The sequence below is a fragment of the Malurus melanocephalus genome, unplaced genomic scaffold (assembly GCF_030028575.1).
Source record: "Malurus melanocephalus ecotype Western Australia unplaced genomic scaffold, MMel_1.1 scaffold_440, whole genome shotgun sequence".
Classification (NCBI taxonomy): Eukaryota; Metazoa; Chordata; class Aves; order Passeriformes; family Maluridae; genus Malurus; species Malurus melanocephalus.
Window position 1 is genome coordinate 80,786 of NW_026623672.1, and position 21,670 is coordinate 102,455.

Here is a 21,670-nt window from a genome sequence, read left to right on the forward strand (position 1 = left end):
CATCCATCCATCCATCCATCCATCCATCCATCCATCCATCCATCCATCCACTCATCCCACATTCATCTAGCTTCACATCCCTAAAGCCCTCCAGCCCTCCTTCCTTCCCTCCATCCCTGCACCCTTCCTCCCTTCCTCTTCCCATCCATTTCACCATTCCTTCTCCATCCCTCCATACCCTGATCCCTCATCTATCCCTCCGACCATTTTCCTAAACATCCATCTCCCATTCATGTCCCAATCTGTTCATGTCCCCATCGCTTCTTCTATCCCTCCATCCAACACTCCCTTTYTTCCCATCCYTCCATCCCTTCAACAATCTCCTCARCCATCCCTCCCTCCATCTCCCCATCTTCCCACCCATCTCCCCATCTCCTCCATCCGTCCCCCATATCCAAAGAACTCTGAACAATCCCTCGTCCCCATTTCTCCATATCCCCAACCATCCCTCAACCATCTCCCCATTTCTCCATCTCCATTCCTCCCTCCATCATCCCATCCATGCCTCCAACCCTTCAACACCCCTCCACCCATCCCTCCACMYATCTCTCCACTCACCTCTCCAACTGTCTCCCCCAGCCAACCCTCCACCTCCCCATCCATCCCCCACCTATCTCCCCAACTTTCCATCCCACATCCCTCCATCCATCCCCCATCCAACCACCTCCTCATCCCTCTCCCCACCCCCGCAACTGTCTCCCCACCCATCGCTCCCCATTTCTCCATTCCCCATCCCTCCCTCCATCTCCCCACCTATCCCTCCATGCCTCCACCCACCTCCCCACCCATCACTCTGTGCCCGCCCTCCCAGCCCTCCCTCCCCTCTCCGGACGCACTGGTGAGCCGTCCCCAGCCGCTGAGCATGCAGGGGTACCCGTTGGGCAGGATGGAGCCGGCAGGCGGCAGCCGCCCCACCTGCACCTCCGCCGAGAGCACGGCCGGGCGCTGCAGCTTCATCAGGGCAATGTCGTTGCTGAACACAGGAACAGGGGTCAGAGAGGCCGCCGGGGGGGTCAGGGCGTCCCCAGTACCCCAGGGACCCTGCTCACCCGCAGGCAGCACAGAAGCTGAGCCACTTGGGGTGCACGAAGATGTCGTTGGAGTTCACGGGGATGCGCTGCTCGGGGCCCTCCCCGGCGCTCATGTCGTACTCTCCCAGGACCACTTGGTACGTGCGGGATTTGCTGCCAGGAAAGAGGGGGTGAGCACGTGCGGCCCCCTTATTTACCCGGGGCCTTTCCATGCACCCAAACGCTGTGCCCTGCACCCAAAGTCCCCTCCAYGCACCTCCCCATGCACCGAATCTGCACCCAAACCCCCTGGCTTGTACCTTAAACCCCCTCCCTGCATATCCCCGTTCACCCACCCTGCACCCAAATTTGCTTCTCTGAGCCCTGAAGCTCTTTCTGCACGCAAAACCCCTGCCATACCCCCTGCCCTGCASCCTGGACTCCCTCCCTGCACCTTCCCATGTATGCACCCTGCACCCAAGCTCACCTCCCTGCACCCTCACCAAGCACCGCCTATGCACCCCCCAGCACCCTGCACCCCAACACCCATCCCTGGACTCCAACACCCATCTCCATACTCTGCATCCYCTCCCTGCAYCCCCTCCACCYTTCCYWACACCCTGCACCCATCCCTGCACCTGAACACCCATTCCTGCACCCTGCATTCCTCACACCCCTCTATGCATCCATCCCTGCACTCCGAAGCCCTTCTGCACCCTTCCTGCATCCCACACCCATTTCTGCACCCCAACACCCATCTCTGCACATCACATCCCTTCCATGCAGCTCTCTGCACCCTTCCCTGCACTCTGCACCCCTCGCTACACCCAGCACCCATCACTGTACCCCTTGTGCAGCCCCCCTGTTCCCTGCACCCCCAGTCCCGGTGTCCTCACGAGATGCAGTGTGCGGCTGTCATCACCCAGTTGGCAGCGATCAGGGTGCCCCCGCAGGTGTGGCGGAAGGTGCCATCGCGCTCGTACTGCAGAGAGATCTGGGGGGAGACACCGCTGAGTGATGCCACCTCCCCACGGGTGCCAGTGTCCTGTCCCCCTGTCCCCCTGTCCTCTCACCTGCCAGGGCCAGCTGTAGGGCTCCGCATCTTGCCCATTGACCACSCGGGAGTCCGGCAGCACCGCGGCACGAACACCTGCGGGACACGGCACCGTCACCTGCTGGGCACCCACCCGAGCCTGGGGACACGGAGGGGCTCAGGAGACAGCTCACCACCAGCCACCAGCAGCAGGACAAGGCTCAGCATTGCAGCCATGGTTCAAGTGTGGGGATCCCGGGCACCCGCCAGCCTTAAATCCCTGCCGGTATCAGGAGCACCCAAGGGCACCCCTGGGAATGGGCACCCGGTGTCCAGCTGGGTTGGGGGAGGTTGGGGGTTAAACATTAACCTTGGCCTTGGGGGGATGTGTCATTGGCACCTGGCCAGTGGGGACCCCAAACCCCCCTGTCCCTGCTGACCCCTACTGCCTCTGTACCCCCCAGAGTGTCCCATGTCCTCCACGTGCCCTCTGGTCCCCCTGTGCCCCCCATAGTCCCCATGCCCCCCATAGTCACTCCAACTGCTCCTGTGCCTCCCCTAGCCCTGATGACCCTCCTGTGCCCCCCACAACCCCCATGTATCTTTGTGTGCCCCATAGCCCTTACAACCACCCCAGTGTCTCCCCAGTCACCTCCGTGCCCTCCAGAGCCCCTACAAGCCCCCCATATCCTCATAGTCCCCATAACAACCCCGTGCCCCCCATAGTCCCCACATTCCCTGTGCCCCTGATGGCTCCCTCAGGCCCCTCTGGCCCCCGTATATTTCTCCCCACTCCCTGGACTCCAGAGCCCCCAATCCTCCAAGCCCCTATAACCACCCCTGTTCCCCCATACCCCTGTGCCTCTGGTGTGCCCATATGGTTTCTGTAGCCTTCATGGGCTCAGTGTCCTATATACCCTCCCTCCTGGGCCTCCATAGCCCCCACAGCCCCTACAACCATCTTATGTGCTCCCCACAGACCCCATGCCCCTATAGGCCCCATGGACCATATGTTCCCATATATCCCTCCTCCCACACCCCACAGCACTTACAAATGCTTCTCTGTCCCCATAGACCCCTTAATCACCCCTATCCCCCCCACAGCCCCTCCCAACTAGCCCTGTGCCCCCATATCCTTCCATATCCCCCATGGTCCCATATGACCCCCATATGCACCCCCTCCCAGACCCTATAGCACCTGTGYCCCCCATATACCCTGTGTAGCCCACTCTGAACCCCCCAGCCCTCATGAGTAACCTCTTCTCAGACCCCATAGCCCCTCTAATCCCCCCCCAGACCCTATAGACCCCTGTGCTCCCACAGCCCCCCATAACATCYGTATACCTGGTGCCTGATAGCCCCCCTATAAAACCCTGTGCCCGCATAGCCCCCCATACAATCTTAGGTCCCTGGTGCCCCCCATAGACCTTATAAACTTCAGTGTCCCTATAGCCCCTCACCCCTGGCACCTCCAAAGCCCCCTGAGCGCCCCTTGTGCCCCATAGTCCCCCGTTACAGTATCCTACACCCCTGACACCCCCATAGCTCCCCCCATGCCGCCCCATAGCTTCTGTAACTCCCCTGATCCTCAGTAGCCCCCCTGCCCCCATAAACTCCCAGAGTTTATARGGACTCCCATGTCCCCCATGGCCTCCAAACTTCCCCACGTGCTCGGGGGCTGCACGGTCCCCACGCACTTGAGCCCTCACGGAAAATTCTCACAGGAGTCACCTGTGCCCCTCTGGTGTCTCCACGCACCCCTGTGACCCYGTAAATGTTCCCAGAGGTGACCCCCGTGTTCCCATAGAAGTTCCCAAGGGTGTCCCAAGGTGTCCCCATGCACTCTCATGTCCTTGTAAAAGTTCCCACAGGTGACCCTTCTGTCACTCCATGTCACCATGTGCCCCATGTCCCCATAACAGCTCCTACAGGTATTCCCCAGTGTCCCCATGTGTCATCCCYCCCTTTCCAGAGGTGACCCCCATGTCCCCACACATCCCCCCTGTGTCCCTGTAAAAGTTCTTACACGCACTTCATGATGTCCCCAAGCACCCCATGTCCCTGTAAAAGTTCTCAGGGGAGTCCCCTGTGTCCCTGYGTCCCAGTGCAAGTTCCCAGGGGTGTCCCATGGTGTCCCTGCACCTCCGCGTGTACTTTCGTGTCCTCCTGGTGTCCCTGCAAACGTTCCCAGGGTTATCACCCCATGTCCCCAAACACACCCCGTGTCCCACTATAAATTCTCAGAGCTGCCTGCCGTGTCCCTCCGTGTCCCGGTAAACGTTCCCAGGAATCTCCCCTGTGTCCCAGTGCAAGATCCCAGAGGTGTCCCACGGCGTCCCTGCGTCCCGCATGTATCCCTCGTGTCCCTGCCAAAGTTTCCAGGGCTGTCCCCCATGCCCCCAGGTCCCAGTGCAAGCTCCCAGGAGTGTCCTACSGTGTCCCTGCTCCTTCCCGTGTCCCCCGTGCCCTCCCATGTCCCTGCAAACGTTGCCAGGGGTTTCTCCCCGGGTCTGCTCGTGTGCCTGTGGAAGTTCCCAGGGGTGTCCCACAGCCCCTACACCCCCGCCGTGTCCCCGTGTCCCAGTGGAAGTCCCCGGCGGTGTCCCCTGCTGTCCCCCTGCCCCCACGTGTCCCCGTTGAAGCCTCCCCGCGTCCTTATCGCGTCCCTGTAGAACTCCTATGGGGTGTTCCCGGGTGTCCCCGCCTGTCCCCGCTGCCCCCCCCCCGTGTCCCCGGTGCCCCCCGAGGGCTCCGTTCCGCGGCCCCGCCCTGCGGTTCGGGGGGGCTCGGGGGGGGCGGGGCGGGCCCGGGGCGGCGGCGCCACCGGAGCGGGGCGAGCGGAGCGATCGCGGCGGGGCCGGAGCGGGGCCGGAGCAGCGATGGGGCCGCGGCCGCTGGGGACCCTCCTGCTGCTGGGGACCCTTCTGGGGGTGAGTGGGGCCGGGGGGGGCGCGGGGTTTGGTCCCCCCGCCGTGCTGGGAAGTCCATAAAGGAGTTGGGGGCCCCGGAGTTGGGGTCCCGCSAAGGAGTTGGGGACCTCTAAAGCAGTTAGGATCCCTGAAGGGACTTGGGATCTCCACCTGCGTACTTTGGGGTCTCTTAAAGGATTTGAGGTCCCTTGTAGGAGTTGGAGTCCACGCCCGGAGCTGAAGTCCCCGAAAAGAAGCGGGGTCCCTGGAGCTGGAATTCCTTGTAGGAGTTGGGGTCCCCTACAGGAGCTGGGGTCCCCGGAGCCGGAATTCCATACAGAAGTTGTGATCCCCTTTAAGAGATCCCTTAAAGTAAGAGTGCCCTTACTTGGGGCACTTAAAGGAGTTGGGGTCCCCACAGAATTTTGGGGGGACCAGGCACTCCCTGGACTCCAGAGCCCCCAATTTGGGTACCATAGAGCTGGGCTCCCCTGAGGGAGCTGGGGTSGCCTAGAGGAGTTGGGACCCCTTGCTGGAGTTGAGGGTCCTTGTAGGAATTGGGTTCCCCCATATTGTTTGTGTTTTTTGTCAGATTTGAGGTCCATTGTGGGAATTGGGGTCCCCTAAAGGAGTTGGGGGAGTTACGCTGTGCCAGAAGGAAATCGGGGCTCCCCTCCCAGTGCAGGGGTCCCCAGCATTGTGCTCTGGCCGCCCAGGGARTTGGGGTTTCCCTCCACGTGTGCAGAGGGGGTGCAGTGATCCCAGGGTTGTCAGGGAATTGGGGTCYCCCAGGACACCAAGGAGATGTGGGGGTCCCTATTCCTTAAGGGATTGGGGTGTCCCCCTAAACCGCGGGGTCCCTGGCACCCTGCSTTCCTCCCAAAGGGGCTGGGGGTCCCTCCCTGTACTGGTGTCACGTGGGGACCCCAAGGCCCACCCTGTCCCATCTGGGAATTGKTTGTCCCCCTGGAGCAGAGATGGGGTSTTTCTCCCCATGTCCTGTCCCATCTGGGAATGGGGTGTGTGGAGGCCCCCTGCCTGTCCCCTGCGGAACTTGAGGTCCCCCATAGACTGGGAGTCACCCCTCCCTGTACCCCCGTGAAACTGGGGTCCCCATGACCCCCGCTTGGGGGGCCCCAGTCGGGGGGATCCCCATCACCCCACCCTATCCCTGCAGGTRATTGGGATCCCCTGTGACCCCAGGGCGGGGATGGTTCCCATCACTTCACAAAGCTACCCATGGTGGTCCAGCCCCTCCCCCCCCGTCATGGGTGGGGATCCCCTATAGGGGGCTCATCATGCTTTTGAGGTGCTTCCCCCATTCCCGTCCACACCCGCTATCCCATCCCCCGCCCCAGCTAAATTTAAAGGGTGATGGTGGCGCCGGTCACCCTAAAAATAACCGTCCCAAAATACCCCCCGGCGGGGGCGCTGCGTCTGGGGGTGCCCCTGGGGGGGGTCCCCACCCTACTGGGGGCAGTGGGGTAGGGGGTGACACCCCTGGCTGCCCTCCCCGGGGAGTTGCAGGGGGGGCTTGCACACTGGGGCTGCGCATTCCCGATTTACAGGGGGGTCCCTGAGTGGGGTGTGGGGGTGATGGGGAGGTGGGGGGGGCAGGGGGGTGGTTTGGGGTTGGGCGGGTGCCCGGAGTGGAGAACAGAGGGGGCCTTGTGCTCGGGGCCATGCTGGCAGTGCGGGCCCCCCTTTCCCTGTGGCTCCCACCCACGTCCGGGGGGGCTGGCCGGGACCGAGGGAGGGGATCCCCGCTTTACAATCCCCTACCCCCCATTGTGCTGAGACACAGGGAGGGATTTGGGGATCGGGCACCCCAATACCCCCTCTCGCCGGGACGTGGGGCCGTATATCCCCCCTACAAACACGGCGGGGAAGCTCCACGCACCCTACGGGGGTATTTGGCGTGGGGTGGGGGAGGAGAGTGCCTCCCCAAAGGACTGTGAAGGGTTAATTTGGGGGGGGAAGGGGAGCTCGAAGCAGGAATGTGCGATAAGATCACCCTGCCCGGGGGCAAGGGGTGGGGAAAGGTGGGGGGACACCCCACGCACACTCTTGCACACTCGTGTGTTCGGGCACGCGTGGGGAGGGGGCACGGCCAAGGCCCCGGGCTGCTGGGGCGGGCTCGTGTAACCCCTGGGGGCACTTGGGGCTATTTAGGGACACCTGGGGACACTCGGGAGCACTCGGGACCCGCCGGGCCCCCAGCGCACATGGCCTCTYGCCTTCGGCTCTTTCCCATCGCCAAAGATGGCCCGGCTGGGATGAGGAGGAGGAGGAGGAAGGGGAGAAGAAGGTCAGCTCAGACGCTGGGYACTTGCCAGGACTCCTGAGTCTTCYTTTTGCCATCAAAACCTGACACCCCCCTAAAAAGGCTTGTTATCCCACAAAAAAATCTACTCCACCAAAACAATCCCCCTCAAAAAMTCTGCCTGCCTCCCAAAAAAGCCCCATCTCCCACCCCTATGTCCATATGCCCCCCAACCCGTCTATCCCCTCAAAAAACCATATCCCTTGCCCCAAAAATCCATTTCCCCCCCAAAACCTGTCAATCCCCCCAACTCATCTCCAGTCCCAAAAACCCATCTCTCTTACAAAAAACTCGATCACCCCTCCCAATTAATCTCCCCGCAAAAAATCACGCTTCCCAATTGACTCCCCCCCCTTAAAAAAAAATCTCCCCTCCAAAAGCCATTTACCCCGAAAAAGCCCAGAACGGCCCCCCCAGGCCAAGTCCTTTCAGGATAAATTAGGCAATGCCAGCAGGGAGGAATGCAGCGGGGGGGGCAGGCACATATTTGGGGCCCCCCCGGCCTCCCCCGCTGTGGCTTTGACCCCGCAGCTGTTTCACCCCCAAATCCCGGGGGCGGCAGTGGGGAGGGGGGGAAGCAGCTGCCTGTGCCCCCGGGAGCAGCATCTGGCCAGCTGTGCTGGCAGTACCCCCCAAATCCTGGGGTGACCTCCGCCCCCCAAACTAGCGGGGCTCAGTCCTAGCAGGGGACTCCCGGGAGCGGGGAAGTGGATTTTTTTTGGGGGGGGAAACACCTTTTAACATGGCCTTGGGGGAACAATAAGCCGGGGGGGATGACTATTAATAACCCCCCCGGTTATTATTCCTGTGCTGCGTCACCTCCTCTTCCTCGCCCGGATGAATTAGCGGAGGGGGGAGGGGGTCACATCCAGATTTGGGGGTCACTTTAAGATTTGAGGAGCAACATCYAGATTTTGGTGGGAAACATCCAAACTGGGAGTGGGGGGGACATCCGAATTGGGCGAGGGTCACCCAAATAAGGGGGGGTTGAGGTGTCCCCCCAATCTGGGGTGCAGTTTGGGAGCGGGAGGTGTCCAGGGTGGTGCTTCCTCACCCTCCTCTTCCTCGGCTTCTCCCCCCCCCTTTCCCCGCTTTTCCCCAGGGTGCGGGGCAGGATTTGGGCCGGGGAGTGGAAAATGTGAGCGGTGGCGGGGCCGTGGCGTCCGGCCGGGCGCGGTGCCCCGGCGGCGGCGAGGGGGCCCCGGGTGTCCGGGGGGGGGGCCAGGCGTCCGGGGGTGCGGGGCCGCGGCGCGGAGAGGCTTCCGGTAACCGGAGAGGGGATTGTCCCCGACCCTGCTCAGACACCTCCGGACTTCCTTCGCGCCGGCCGGGCTGGGGCTGCGCCGCCGGGGCTGAGCACCGACGGGCTCGATGCACGAGTGGGGGACATGGTGGCGGAGACCCATCACATTCACCGAGTGTGTGGGGATGTGGGGACACAAATGTGAGCACCCAAATATGTGGGGACAGTGGCAGACCACCCGCATGCTCTGGTGGCTGTGCTCCCACACCGCGCACTCACACACTCGGTGCGMGTGTGGGGAGCAGCAGAGGGCCCCCCCCGGCACACATGGCCTCGTGCCTCAGTTTCCCCCTGCTCGGGGGCTGGGGTTGACACCTCCCAGCCAGACACCTCGGGGTGCTGGGTCCCCCCATCTGCATGGGAGCATGGCTGCGTGTCCCGCGTGCCCCCCTCTGTGCCCCCTCTGTGCCCCCCTCGTCTCCCCGTGTTCCCCCCGTGTCCCGTCCCCCCCAGCGGCCGCTTAATCCCCCGGCTCTTGTTTGCACAGCAAAATGCTGCTGCGACGGATTCCTGCCGGGGCCGGGGCTGGGGCACTCGCGGCGCCGCACACGCGTGTGCAAGGACCTGTGGGCACAGGGGCACACCCAGCTGGGCACACGCGTGTGTCCCGGGGCGGATGTGGTGGTGCCAGTGCGTGTGCACCGTCACCTGTTGGCGACTGCCACGGTGTGTGTGCAATACAGTGCACACACATGCATTGGTGCAGACGTGTGCACAGCCAGGTGTCACCGTGGACGGGTGTCCCCACGTCCGTGCGTACACATYGCGATGCAAATCCACGTGCACACACGTCCCCATGTCGGTTCCCGCGTGAGAGTGCACACGTGTGTCTCTGTGTCACTGAGCASGCCCATCCTCGTGCTAGTGCACATGTGGAGCAGTGTAAACGTGTGCACACACTTCCCATGTCACTGCAGACATGTGTGCCCACTGYGGCACCCTGGCACACGCCCCCGTGCCCGCACACGCCCGTCCCGGTGCCGCGTGTCCCGGTCCTGGTGCTGGTCGGTGCAGGAATGCAGGGGGTGTGTGATGAGCTCATCCCGCTCCCTCTTCCCGGTGACGCCACTGCACAACCACGCACCCCCATCCCCCGCCGCAGGGTGACCTGGCCAGGCACCCGCGGGGCCGTGTCCCATGGTGGCCTCGTCCCCCAGGTCACTGGCAGCGCCCGTGGCTGGGCCGACGCCTTCCCCGAGGACACGGTGGCCGATCACGTTGGGGACACGCAGGGACGGCGCTACTACCGGCACCTGTCAGATGACGAGGACCTGGTGGCCTCCGGAGGTGAGGGGACCTCGGGGGCAAGAGGGTGGGTGGGTCCTGATGCCACCCTGGGTGCCGTTTGCACAGTCCCCATTGCAGATGGCACTGGGACCTGGTGGTAAGGTGGCACTGAGTGGGTTGGTGCCACCAGGGGTAGTTGTCACCCTGAATGGGTGTCACCATGGGTTGGTGTCCCRTGAGTGGGTGCCACTTTGGTGCCACTACATTGTGGCCATAGCAGATAGCACCAGGACCTGGTAAAGTGGTGCTGGGTGGGAAAAAGACACCTTGAGTGGATGTCACCATAAGTGGGTACCAGCACAGGTGGATGCCACTTGCACTGTCCCCATGCAGACAGGACTTTGTGCTGTCTAGTGCCAGTGTGCACTGGGTGCCACCAGGGGTGGGGTGGGAGTCACTGTAGCTGGATGTCACCATGAGTGGGTGTGACATGCATGGGTGTCACTGAGGGGGGGTGTTACCATCAGTTGGTGCCACCATGGGTGCCACTCACCATTGCAGGTGGCACTAGAACTTGGTGGCACCAAGAGTGGGTGTCACCCTGTGTGGGTGTCACCAAGAGTGGGTGTCACCCTGAGTGCCATTTGCACTGTCCCCATCTCAGATGGCACTGGGACCTGGTGGCATCCGGTGATAAGATGGCACTGAGTGGGTGGATGTCACTGTGAGCTGTCCCCATCACAGATGCCACCAGGATTTGGTTGCAGCTGGTGGCAGGGTGACAGTGAGTGGGTGACCATCACCCTGGGTGAATGTCACCRTGAATGGATGTCACCATGGGTAGATTCCACCCTGAGTGCTCTCGTGTTGCCCCAGGGAAGGTGGCAACAGGATCTGATGGCATCTGGCAGTAAGATGTCACTAGGTGGTTGCCACCATGGGGGTGTGTCACGGTGGGGGTGTGTTGTATGTGTGGGTGCCCCCCTGGTGCCACCACATTGTCCCTGTCGTGGACAGCACTGGGACCTGGTGGCATCTGGTGGCAACTGTGGCACTGGCTGCCACCATGGGTGTTTGTCACCTTGGGGGTGTGTTCGCTCATGTGGGTGTCCCCGTGGGTGGGTGCCACTCTCACGTTGTGCCCACGGCAGATGGCAGCGGGGAGGATGGCAGTGGTGTCCCCTGGCCACCGGCAGTCGTGACCCCGGCTCCCGGCAGCGGGCTGGCACCCACTGGTAAGGGGACACTGTGCATGGCACCCGGCTCCGGGCTGGTCCCCACTGGCACTGCTCTCAACCTCTGTCTGCTCTTCATCCTCCTCCTCTTCCTCCTCCTCCTCCTCCTCCCCGGGGGCAGTGCCCCGGCCCCGCCCCGCGCCTGCGGGCATGGTGGTGGCTGAGCCTGAGGACGACCCCCCGATCAGTAAGTGACACTTTTTGGGGACCTCCCCTTTGCTGCATCCCCACTTTTCTTTCTCCTGTGCTTTATTGGGTGGGATCTCCAACACTGGGGGGGACACAGCTGGAGGGTGGGGGGAACATCTGGACAGGGTTCACAGGTGGGTGAGGGAGATTTTAGGGGTGCAGGTGCCACCCATCCCCCAATTTTTGACAACCCCACCCCCCAGTTTATTTCCGGGCGCTGGTGAACTTCACCCACAGCATCGACTACAGCTCGCGGCTGGAGGACCCCGATTCTGAGGAATTTCGGGAGATTTCTGAGGCCGTGGTGGATACGGTGAGGACTGGGGGCAATTGRGGGGGTGGAGGACACCCAAGGGACCACCCTGACCCCCCATTTTCTGTCCCCCAACAGCTGGAGTCAGAATATTACAAAGTGCCAGGGGACCAAGTGGTCAATGTCGTCTTCATCAAGTGAGTCAGGGGCTTGCTGGTCTTAGAGGGTTTTGGGGGGACTCTTGGAGGATGAGGGGAGCAAGGGGTCAGCTGGGGATATTTTGGGGTGCAATGTGGAAGTTTTGGGRTGCAATAAGGAGCGTTTGGGAGTGCAGGGAGGTTTTGAGGATGATGGAGAGGTTTGGAGGTGATGGGGCAGATTGGAGGTGATTTGGATGTTTTGGGATGCAATGTTTACAATGCTTGGGGGACTCAGGGCTGGTTTGGGGGTGCAGCGTGGCTATTTTGGGGTGCTCACCCCTCGTCCCTCAGGCAGCTGGACGGGGATGTGTTCGTGGAGCTGGACGTGGGCTCGGAGGGGAACGCGGATGAGGAGCAGCTCGGGGGGGTCCTGCGGGACCTGCTGGCCGGYGGCTCCATCGCCTCCTACCTCACCTCCCCCCACGGCTTCCAGTTCCGCCGCCTGGGAGCYGGTGAGCCCACGAGGGGTTTTGGGGGGTGCCTGAGTGGGGTTTGGGGTGCTCTGGGGTGGTTTGGGGCGGGGGGTTCAGAGCACCACATCCCAACCTGTGTTACTCTGCTATGCCCCCATAGAGGTCAACAGTGCCTCCTGGCACGTGTTGACCCCTGGCCAAATTCGGGGGGGGTGTTTTGGGGTGACCCCCTGACCGTGTGTCTACTCCCTGGCCACAGTGATCCCCCAGCCGCGCCCCTGCACTGTGGGGGAGTTTTCCTGTGCCAGCGGGGAGTGCGTGGCCATGGAATATCGCTGCGACCGCCGGCCCGACTGCCGCGATGCCTCCGACGAGGAGGGATGTGGTGAGGCAGCYCGGCACCCCTGGAACCTCCTGTGCCCCCCACATCCCCTCTGTGCCTCGTTCCCCACCCCMTGGCCCTGTCACTCCCCCTCTGCACCCTTTTTCCTGACTATAACCCTCCTATACTCTTCCCCCCACCTCCACTTTCCCCTTCAATCCCCCTGCGCCCTACAACCCCTTTTCCCCTACATCCCCTATGCTCCACTACATTATCATTGCCCCGGGGCCCCACTACACTCCATAAACACTTCCCACACTCCCTTTTCCCCTGTATACTCCTGTATACCCCACTGGACCCCTATTTTGYCCCTCTATATTCTTCTGCATCCCCRTTTCTCACTTAAAAGCCCCTGCACCCTTATTTTATTCCTATACCCCCATAAACACTCCTCACACCCCTTTTTTCCCCTATAACCTCTCTGTACCCCATTTTACCCATACACCACCCCATAAACCGCCCTTGCACCTCTCCCCCCAAGCCCCCCAACCCTTACCTCTTCACCCCCATTTCCCCCCAAATTCCACCCTAAACCCCGTTTTATCTCTCCCCAGAGGCCCCGCCGCGGCTGCCCCCCAGCACCGCCCGCCCTGGCACCGTGCGCCCGCTGAGCACCGTCCCTGCGGGCACCACCCCGTCACCCCACCGGCACGGCTTCACCCCGCGCCCCCCGAGACCAGGGGCCAGGGGGTGCCAGGGGGGCGAGGCTGCCTGCAGGGACGGGCGCTGCATCCCCCGCGATTACCTGTGCGACGGAGAGCGCGACTGCGCCGACGGCTCCGACGAGGATGCCTGCGGTGAGTCTTGGGCGATGACGATGGCTTGGGTGGTTCTACCTGCACTTCAGCAAAGCCTTGGGCATCATCTCCCATGGCAAACTCCTGGAGAAGCTGGCTGCCCATGGCTTTGCTGGTGGAGGAACTGGCTGATGGCTGGGCCCAGAGAGTGCTGGRAGATKRTGCTGTGTCCAGTCRCTGTCTGATCACCAGGGACTCCTAGGGATCAGTGTTGGTTCCTGTTCAATGTCTTTATTGCACAGGATGATCTGGATGAGGGGATTGAGATCCATGCCAAGCTGGGTGCAAGTGTGGATCTGCTGGAGCGTAGGAGGGCTCTGCAGAGGGACCTGGACAGGCTGGACCCAGGGGCCAAATCAGGGATATGAGGTTTAACAAGACCAAGGGCCAGGTCCTGCACTTTGGCTATGACAGTGCCAAAGTCTGGGGACAGAGTGGCTGAACAGCGGCCTGGCAGAAAGGGACCTGGGGGCACGAGCCAGCTGTGTCTGGGTGGCCAAGAAGGCCAATGGCACCTGGCCTGGAATAGTGTGGCCAGCAGGACCAGAGAGGGGATTCTTCCCCTGTACTYGGCACTGGTGAGGCCACACCTCGAATACTGTGTCCAGTAGTGGGCCCCCAAATTTAGGAATATTGTTGGGGTGCTGGAGCATATCCTGAGAAGGGCAACAAGGCTGGTGAAGGGTCTGAAACAAGTCCTGTGAAGAGCAGCTGAGGGAGCTGGTGGGGTTCAGCCTGGAGAAACGGAGGCTCAGGAGGGACCTTATCACACTACAACTCCCTGACAGGAGGGGGTTGAGCTCTRCTCCCAGGGARCAAGGGACAGAATGAGAGGACACAAACTCAAGGTGTGCCAGGAGAGGTTTAGGCTGTACATTAGGAAGAAGTTTTTCACAGAAGGGGTGACTGGGTGTTGTAAGGGCCTGCCCAGGGAGGCRGTGGAGTCACCACTCCTGGAAGTGTTAAGGAAAGCCTGGATGTGGCACTCAGTGCCATGGTGTGGGTGACAATGTGGTGACGGGTCACAGATTGGACTCGATGGTCTCAAAGGTCTTTTCCAGCCTGACTGATTCTGGGATTCTGGGTTTTGACTTCCTCCATGCCCCCCAGGCACCCCGTCCCCCTGCGAGCCCAATGAGTTCAAGTGTGACAATGGGCACTGTGCCCTCAAGCTCTGGCGCTGCGACGGCGAGAACGACTGCGGCGAYGGCTCTGACGAGAGCGACTGCCGTGAGTATGGTGACACAGGGACACGCGCAGGGATGCGGGGACACAGCTGACTCGTGGCACTGTGACCTCCCTGCAGCCACCAAGGCGCCCGGCGCGGCGTGYGGACCAGCAGAGTTCCGGTGTGTGTCCAGCGGGACCTGCATCCGTGCCAGCTACCAGTGCGACAGGGAGCCCGACTGTCCYGACCGCAGCGACGAGGTTGGATGTGGTAAGTGACACCAGAGGGGACAGCTCGGTACGGGAGGGGACATGGGGTCCAAGCTGGGCTGGGGATGCTGTGTGCAAACTGTGGGGGCACGTGGTGCTGTGGTGCTGGGATGAGGATGCTGTGCCCAAGCTGTCCTGGGGATACAGGGCTGGGGACTCTGTGCCTGAGCTGTGCCAGGGGCCCTTTGCTGTGGCACCAGGCTGGGAACACTGTCTGGGGGCCTTGTGCCATGGCACTGGGCTGGGGACATTGTGTCATGGTACCAGGCTGGTGTCACTGTGCCTGGGGATATTGTGCYGTGGCACTCGGCAGGGGACACTGCACCCAGGGACCCTGTGCCATGGCACCRTATTGGGGACATTGTGCCCAGGTGCTCTGTGACAGCACTGGGCTGGGGACTGTGTGCCCGAGCTGTGCCAGGGATCTTGCACCACAGGACCATTCTAGGGACAGTGTCTGTGTCCCTGTGCTGTGGCACTGTGCTGACTGTCACACTGGGGACCCTGTCCCCAAGCAGTGCCACACTGGGAAGCCTGAGCCAACACACCAGGCTGGGGACCCTGTGCTGGGAGCTTGCCCCCAAATGGTGCCACGCTGGGGACACATCACAGAACCAGACTGGGTATCACACTGGGGACCCTGTCCCCAGGCTGGACTGGAGACATGGTGCCAATGAACCTGTCTCTGGGTGGGTCTGGGGTAGCAGTGGCAGAGTGTCCCCACCCCTCAGTGTTGCCATGCAGAGCAGGTGGTACCAGTGGTGGTGACAATGACAGGGTGGCAGTGGCAGTGTCCCAGTTCCCTAGGTGCCTGGCAGGGCAGGTAGTGGCAGTGGTAGTGGCAATGTCTTCTATGCCKGGGGTTGGTGTTGGCTGTGCCAATGGTAGTTGTGGTGTCAATGATAGGGTGATGGTGGCAGTGTGCCTGTCCCTGGGGGTGCTGCATTGTGCACGTGGTGTAGGTGGCAGTGGCAATGACCAATGGGTGTAGGTGGCAGTGGCAATGACCAGTGGATGTTGGTGGCAGTGGCAATGACCAGTGGGTGTTGGTGGCAGTGCCCCCACAGGTGGTGACGCTGCCGCGGGAGTCGGTGCGGGCAGTGCCAGGCCAGACCGTCACCTTCACTTGTGTAGCCACTGGTGTCCCCACCCCCATCGTTACTTGGCGCCTCAACTGGGGACACACCCCCAGCAGCCACAGGTGGGCGGGGCCTCAGCGATGTTGGTTGTGGATTGGAGGGGTGGRGGAAGGGGCGTGGCTTGCTCTTGGGGAGGAACTTGTGATTGGGTGTAGCCTGAGATGGGCGGAGCTTTATTTGGGCGAGAACTGTGGGGGCGGGGTCTGTGTTTAGGGCAAAAGTGGTTCAAGGTGGGGATTGGGGGCGGGGCTTGCTGCAGTGGGAGGAGCTTGTAGCAGGACGATGCGGTGATGGGGGGGCTTCCACGGGGTGAGGTTTGTGTGTAGGGTGTGAGGGGCGGGGCTTAGGGACCGGGTTTGATAGAGTGGGCGGAGCAAACGGATCCATGGTGGAAGGAGCTTATGCAATGGGAGGAGCTTGTGCTGAGGGGCGGGGCCTGGGTTTAAGTAGTTCATGCGGAGGGAATGGGCTCCTGTGCAGGGGCTGGGCACTGGGTGAGCTGGGCACTGGGTGCCAGATGTGTGGTGCATTGGTTTACTGGGTGTGCAGAGCACCAGGTGTGCCAGCCACTGTGTGTGCTGGGAACAGTGTGTGTGGCTCAGGGTGTGCCGGGCTCCATCTGTGCTGGGATTTGGGTACCAAGTGTGCCACACAGGGTGTCGATTGTGAGCGAGGCTGGGCAGGGCACCCTGACCATCCGGGACGTGAAAGAAGCTGATCAAGGCGCCTACACCTGCGAGGCCATCAACACCCTGGGCATGGTGTTCGGCATCCCTGATAGTATCCTCACCGTCACCCGCCCAGGTAAGCATCCCCTCCGCTCCCCTCCCCATGCCACCAATCCCACCATGGTAATGTCACTGTCACTCACTATCTCATATCCCACAGGGCCGTGTCCCGAGGGCCACTTCCAGGTGACAGGGACATCCCGCTGCCTGCCTTGCTTCTGCTTCGGTGTCACCACCTCCTGCCGCGCCACCGCCCGCCATCGGCACCGCCTCCACCTGCGCTTCAACCGCCCCAATGACTTCAAGGGTGAGCTGTGGGGACAAGGGACAGGGGGCAGGGGACACATCAGGGGCTGAGTGTTTCTTTGCAGGTGTCATTGTGACGGTGCCAGCGGCGCTGTTGGGGACAAGGGGCAGGGGACACATCAGGGGCTGAGTGTTTCTTTGCAGGTGTCATTGTGACGGTGCCAGCGGCGCTGTTGGGGACAAGGGGCAGGGGACACATCAGGGGCTGAGTGTTTCCTTGCAGGTGTCAATGTGACGGTGCCAGCAGCGCCGTCTGCGCCCGTGCTCTCGGCCACCCAGCTCCACATAGATGCAGGCGTTGAGGAATTTCAGCTCCTGGATTTGTCCCGCCGCTTCCTGGCACTTGACGCGTTCTGGGCACTGCCAGAGCCCTTCCTTGGGGACAAGGTGATGCCGGGGTGGGGTCAGGGCTGGGGACACCAGCGGCACAGCTGCTGACATCCTGTTGTGCTGCCAGGTGGATGCCTACGGGGGAGCGCTGAGCTATGGGGTGCGGTACCGTCTGGGCCGGGGGCCCCCTGAGCCCACTGCCCATCCTGACCTGCTGCTGTGGGGCCATGGGCGGCAGCTGCGGGCRCGTGCTGGTGACACCCAGCCAGATGTCCTCAACCAGCGGCACGTGCCCCTCACTGAGGTGGGTGTGAGAAGGAATGGTGATGGTGGTGGCAGTGGTGATGGTGGGGGGTGATACCAGTGATGATGGATGAGTGATGCTGGTGACGGATGGGTGGTGATGGTGGTGGCAGGTAGATTATACCAATGATAATGGGTGATGCAGGTAGTGGGTGGGTGATGCTGGAGATGGGTGGGTGACACTGGTTGTACTGGTGGGTGGGTGATGCTGGAGATGGGTGGGTGACACTGGTTGTACTGGTGGGTGGGTGATGCTGGAGATGGGTGGGTGACGTGGTGGCAGGTGGGTGACTCCAGTGATGGGAAGGAGATACCAGTAGTGGGTGGGTGATGCCAGAAGCGATGATGCTGATGATGGGCACTGATGCTGGTGGTGGCAGGTGGGGTGGTACCGGTGGTGGCAGGTGGTTGATGCCAGCATTACCATTACCCTGCTGTGACACCACTGTCGCTGTCCTGACAGGACCATTGGGAGGACGAGCAGGGTGCCCCAGTGAGCCGGGAGCTGCTGCTGCTGGTGCTGCAGGGGCTGGAGGGCATCTTCATCCGGGCGGTGTACGAYGGGCGCATGGCCAGCGTGGGGCTCAGTGACGTGGCCATGGACATCACCAGCACTGCGGACACCGGCCTGGGGCCAGCTGGTGACGTCGAGGAGTGCAGGTGACCACTGGCAGCAAGGTTGTGGGTTTGGTGCCACCACTGCTGTGCTGCCACCATCATACTGTTGTGTCCCCAGGTGCCCTGTGGGTTACATGGGGCTGTCGTGCCAGCGCTGTGCCCCCCGTTTTGAACGGGTGACGAGGGGACCCTACCTGGGGACCTGCTCCGGTTGYGGCTGCCATGGCCACTCCAGCACCTGTGACCCCGTTTTTGGGCACTGCCTGGTAAGGAGTGAGGGACTGTTKAGGTGACAAGGGGACAGGGACACAGCGTGGTGTCACCACTCCCATGTGACATGTGTCCCCCTCCCAGAACTGCCTGCACAACACAGAGGGTCCCCAGTGCGARAAGTGCAAACCTGGCTTCTTCGGCGATGCCACCAAGGGCACAGCCACCGCCTGTCACCCTTGTCCCTGTCCCTACACTGAGCCATCCCGCAGGTGGGTACCAACCCCAGGGATCAYCCCCCAATGTCTCCATCCTGGCGTCACTGTTATTGTCACCCGCAGGTTCTCGGAGTCATGCTTTTTGGACACAGATGGCCAGGCCACCTGCGATGCCTGTGCCCCTGGATATGCCGGCCGCCGCTGCGAGAGGTGGGTGGGGAGTCCCTCTTGGCCCTGAGACACCCCATCTGTCACCCACCTGTCCCTCACCTGTTCCCCACCCATCCATAGGTGTGCCCCAGGCTATGAGGGAGACCCCATCCAGCCAGGTGGCAAGTGCACCCCGATCGGTGAGTGGGGGGTGCTGATTGGGGGTGTCCCCAACCTGTGGCTGCCCCCACCCTCACCTTCACTGCCTGCAGGCCAGGAGCTCGTGAAGTGTGATGCYCGCGGGGGCCAGAACGACGCAGGTGGCATTTGTCGCTGCAAGGTGAGGGCAGGGGGCTGGGGGGACAATGGGGGAATATTGGGGGGCAGTAGGGGGACAGTGGGGGGTCAATGAGGAGGGTTGGGTGCTGCTGTCATCCTCTGCACGTCYGGTCCCAGGTACTCAGTCCCTGCCCTAGCACCCCTCTGCCCCAGAGCACCCAGTTCACTTCCCCAGTCAGATCCCCTGAGGCACCCAGTCCCAGCCCCCAGGTACCCAGTTCAATSCCCCCAGCATCGATCCCACCCTCCGCCCCATGGCACCCAGTCCAGCTCCCAGCAGGACCCTCTCCAATCCCCCACATCACTCCAGTCTGCTCCCTGGAGCACCCAGTCCCACCAATCCCCCCAGCATCCATCCCACCCTCTGCACCCAGTCCTACCCATTTCCCCGCTGACCCTGTCCCCTGTGTCTCCAGCCCAATGTCCGTGGCCGTCTCTGCGACTCGTGCGCCGCCGGCACCTTCCACCTGAGCGCGGCCAACCCCGCGGGCTGCCTGCCCTGCTTCTGCATGGGACTGTCCCGCTCCTGTGCCAGCTCTGCCTGGCACCGCCACCAGGTACCCCGTGGCACCAGACGGGCCAGGACAGGCGGTGCCATCCCATACCGTGTCATGCCATGTCTTGTCATTGTCTTGACGTGTCATTCCATGGCTTGCATTAGTGCCACGTTGTGCCTTGCCATGTTGTGCCATGTGTTTCCAGGTCTTTCTGTGTCATTCAGTGATGTGCCATTATACATCATGTCATGTCATGTGGTGCCATGCCATGCCATGCACTGTGTCATGATGTGTTACTATGTCATTGCATTATATGTTGTGTTACAGTGTGCCATGCCATGTAATGCCATACAGCTCCATGTTCTGCCATGCCATGCCATAATGTGGTGTCATCCGTACCGTGTGATGCCTTGCCATGATACGCCACGTGGTGCCTTGTCATGCTTTGTCATGCCATGATACGCCATTATGCACCATGGATTGCCATGCTGTGCCATGTAATGCCATGCCATGCCAGGCCAGGCCGTGCCCACCATGATTCCCTCCCCAGGTGCTGCTCAGCTCTGAGGACTCGGCGCCGCAGCCCCTGGCCAACCTGTCAGGCACACGGCTGGCGGGGGCTGTGCCACACTTCGTGTCCCCACGGGAGCTGCGCTTCAATGCCTTCTGGGAGCTGCCACGGGGGGTGTACTACTGGGTGCTGCCTGCAGCGTTTGCCGGGGACAAGGTGACACAGCCCTTCCAGAGGACACCTCTGTGCCTCTATGTGTCCCCACTGCCCAGCTCAGGGGGTGGGTGACCCCAAGCCATGCTGAGTGTCCCCACAGGTGACAGCRTATGGCGGGGAGCTGCGGTACACAGTGACACAGCAGGCCCCAGCAGGTGCTCCCCCAGCCCCCCGGCACCCTGATGTCCTGCTCCAGGGTAATGGCATCCTCCTGGAGCACTTCTCCAGCGCCACTCCCCTGGCCGGTGTCCCCACCRCTGTCACTGTGCCCATCCGTGAGGTGAGAAGGGTCCCCAGCAAGAGGGGTTATGGAGGGAGGGGGTCAGAGTGGGTGCTAGGGACGGTTTGATCTGGGGGTCCCAGGGGTCAGACTGGGTGCTCTGGGGGTTTGGACTGGGGATTTGAACTGGGTGCTATGGGGGCTCCAGGGGTCAGACTGGGGACTGGGGTATTGGAATTGGTGTCATGGGTGCCATGGGGGTGGGAATTGGGTGCCCATGGATCAGACTGGGCATTGTGGRGGTTGGATGGGTGCCGAACAGGGTTGAACTGGGTGCTCCAGAGGGTTGCAGTGCTTCCCAAAGGGGGGTCAGAGTGGGTGCCCCGGGGGCTGGGCTAGGTGCAGTGCAGGATGGGAGCCCCCACGTCACCCTGGTGTGGCACAGGGCGCCTGGCGCCGCGCGGACGGGCGAGATGCCACCCGYGAGCACCTCCTGATGGCCCTGGCCGATGTGGACCTGTTCATGATCCGGGCGTCCTACTCGGAGCAGCCAGAGGAGAGCAGGTGGGTTCCTTGCGGTGTCAGGAGGGGGCACAGAGGGGTGRCAAGGCAGCAGTGACGACCCCTCTGGCCCTGCAGACTGGCTGATGTCACCCTGGAYGTGGCAGTGCCACATGCCACTGGTCGCCCGCCCGCGCTGGAGGTGGAGGATTGCGCCTGTCCCCCTGGGTACCGCGGGGCCTCGTGCCAGGTGAGACCCTCGGGTCCCCTCACTGCCACCATGGGGACATTGAGCCGTGTCCCACCTCACTGCCACTGTGTCCCCTCTAGGACTGTGACACCGGCTACACCCGCAGCACTTCTGGGCTCTACCTGGGCACCTGTGAGCCGTGCCAGTGCCATGGTCATGCCAGCGAATGCCACCCTGACACTGGCGTCTGCCAGGTCAGCTGGGGACAGCAAGGGGACATGCTGGGGACAGCAAGGGGACACGCTGGGGACCCCCATGGCAGAGATAACTATGGCATCACCCTCTTTCTTTACAGGGCTGCCGAGATCACACCGAGGGTCCCCAGTGTGACAAGTGTCAACCCGGCTACTACGGTGATGCCACCCAGGGTACCCCAGGCGACTGCCGGCCCTGTCCCTGCCACGGACCCCATGGGGACACCCA

The 21,670-nt window shown here is 62.2% G+C and overlaps 2 protein-coding genes across 2 annotated transcripts in view; one reads left to right on the forward strand and one right to left on the reverse strand.

Moving 5' to 3' along the window:
- Positions 1–2,280, reverse strand: part of CELA3B (chymotrypsin like elastase 3B) — a 3,865-nt gene extending 1,585 nt beyond the window's left edge. Inside the window, exons 1-5 of the mRNA XM_057380218.1 lie at positions 2,238–2,280; positions 2,084–2,160; positions 1,907–2,004; positions 1,050–1,184; positions 837–973 (exon numbers count right to left, since the gene is read on the reverse strand). Of these exons, the coding sequence (XP_057236201.1) occupies positions 837–973; positions 1,050–1,184; positions 1,907–2,004; positions 2,084–2,160; positions 2,238–2,280 (490 nt within the window). The remainder of the gene's footprint in view (positions 1–836; positions 974–1,049; positions 1,185–1,906; positions 2,005–2,083; positions 2,161–2,237) is intronic.
- Positions 2,281–4,865: 2,585 nt separating this feature from the next.
- The window catches only part of HSPG2 (heparan sulfate proteoglycan 2), a 41,845-nt gene continuing 25,040 nt past the window's right edge, over positions 4,866–21,670 (forward strand). Inside the window, exons 1-28 of the mRNA XM_057380192.1 lie at positions 4,866–4,973; positions 9,736–9,865; positions 10,957–11,040; positions 11,433–11,542; positions 11,621–11,679; positions 11,974–12,134; positions 12,355–12,480; positions 13,032–13,274; positions 14,385–14,504; positions 14,581–14,712; positions 15,768–15,912; positions 16,506–16,654; positions 16,739–16,885; positions 17,108–17,271; positions 17,342–17,518; positions 17,981–18,177; positions 18,254–18,401; positions 18,490–18,617; positions 18,687–18,773; positions 18,855–18,913; positions 18,986–19,053; positions 19,469–19,609; positions 20,100–20,276; positions 20,377–20,556; positions 20,942–21,060; positions 21,136–21,247; positions 21,328–21,441; positions 21,543–21,670. Of these exons, the coding sequence (XP_057236175.1) occupies positions 4,923–4,973; positions 9,736–9,865; positions 10,957–11,040; positions 11,433–11,542; positions 11,621–11,679; positions 11,974–12,134; positions 12,355–12,480; positions 13,032–13,274; positions 14,385–14,504; positions 14,581–14,712; positions 15,768–15,912; positions 16,506–16,654; positions 16,739–16,885; positions 17,108–17,271; positions 17,342–17,518; positions 17,981–18,177; positions 18,254–18,401; positions 18,490–18,617; positions 18,687–18,773; positions 18,855–18,913; positions 18,986–19,053; positions 19,469–19,609; positions 20,100–20,276; positions 20,377–20,556; positions 20,942–21,060; positions 21,136–21,247; positions 21,328–21,441; positions 21,543–21,670 (3,656 nt within the window). The 5' untranslated portion in view covers positions 4,866–4,922. The remainder of the gene's footprint in view (positions 4,974–9,735; positions 9,866–10,956; positions 11,041–11,432; positions 11,543–11,620; positions 11,680–11,973; positions 12,135–12,354; positions 12,481–13,031; positions 13,275–14,384; positions 14,505–14,580; positions 14,713–15,767; positions 15,913–16,505; positions 16,655–16,738; positions 16,886–17,107; positions 17,272–17,341; positions 17,519–17,980; positions 18,178–18,253; positions 18,402–18,489; positions 18,618–18,686; positions 18,774–18,854; positions 18,914–18,985; positions 19,054–19,468; positions 19,610–20,099; positions 20,277–20,376; positions 20,557–20,941; positions 21,061–21,135; positions 21,248–21,327; positions 21,442–21,542) is intronic.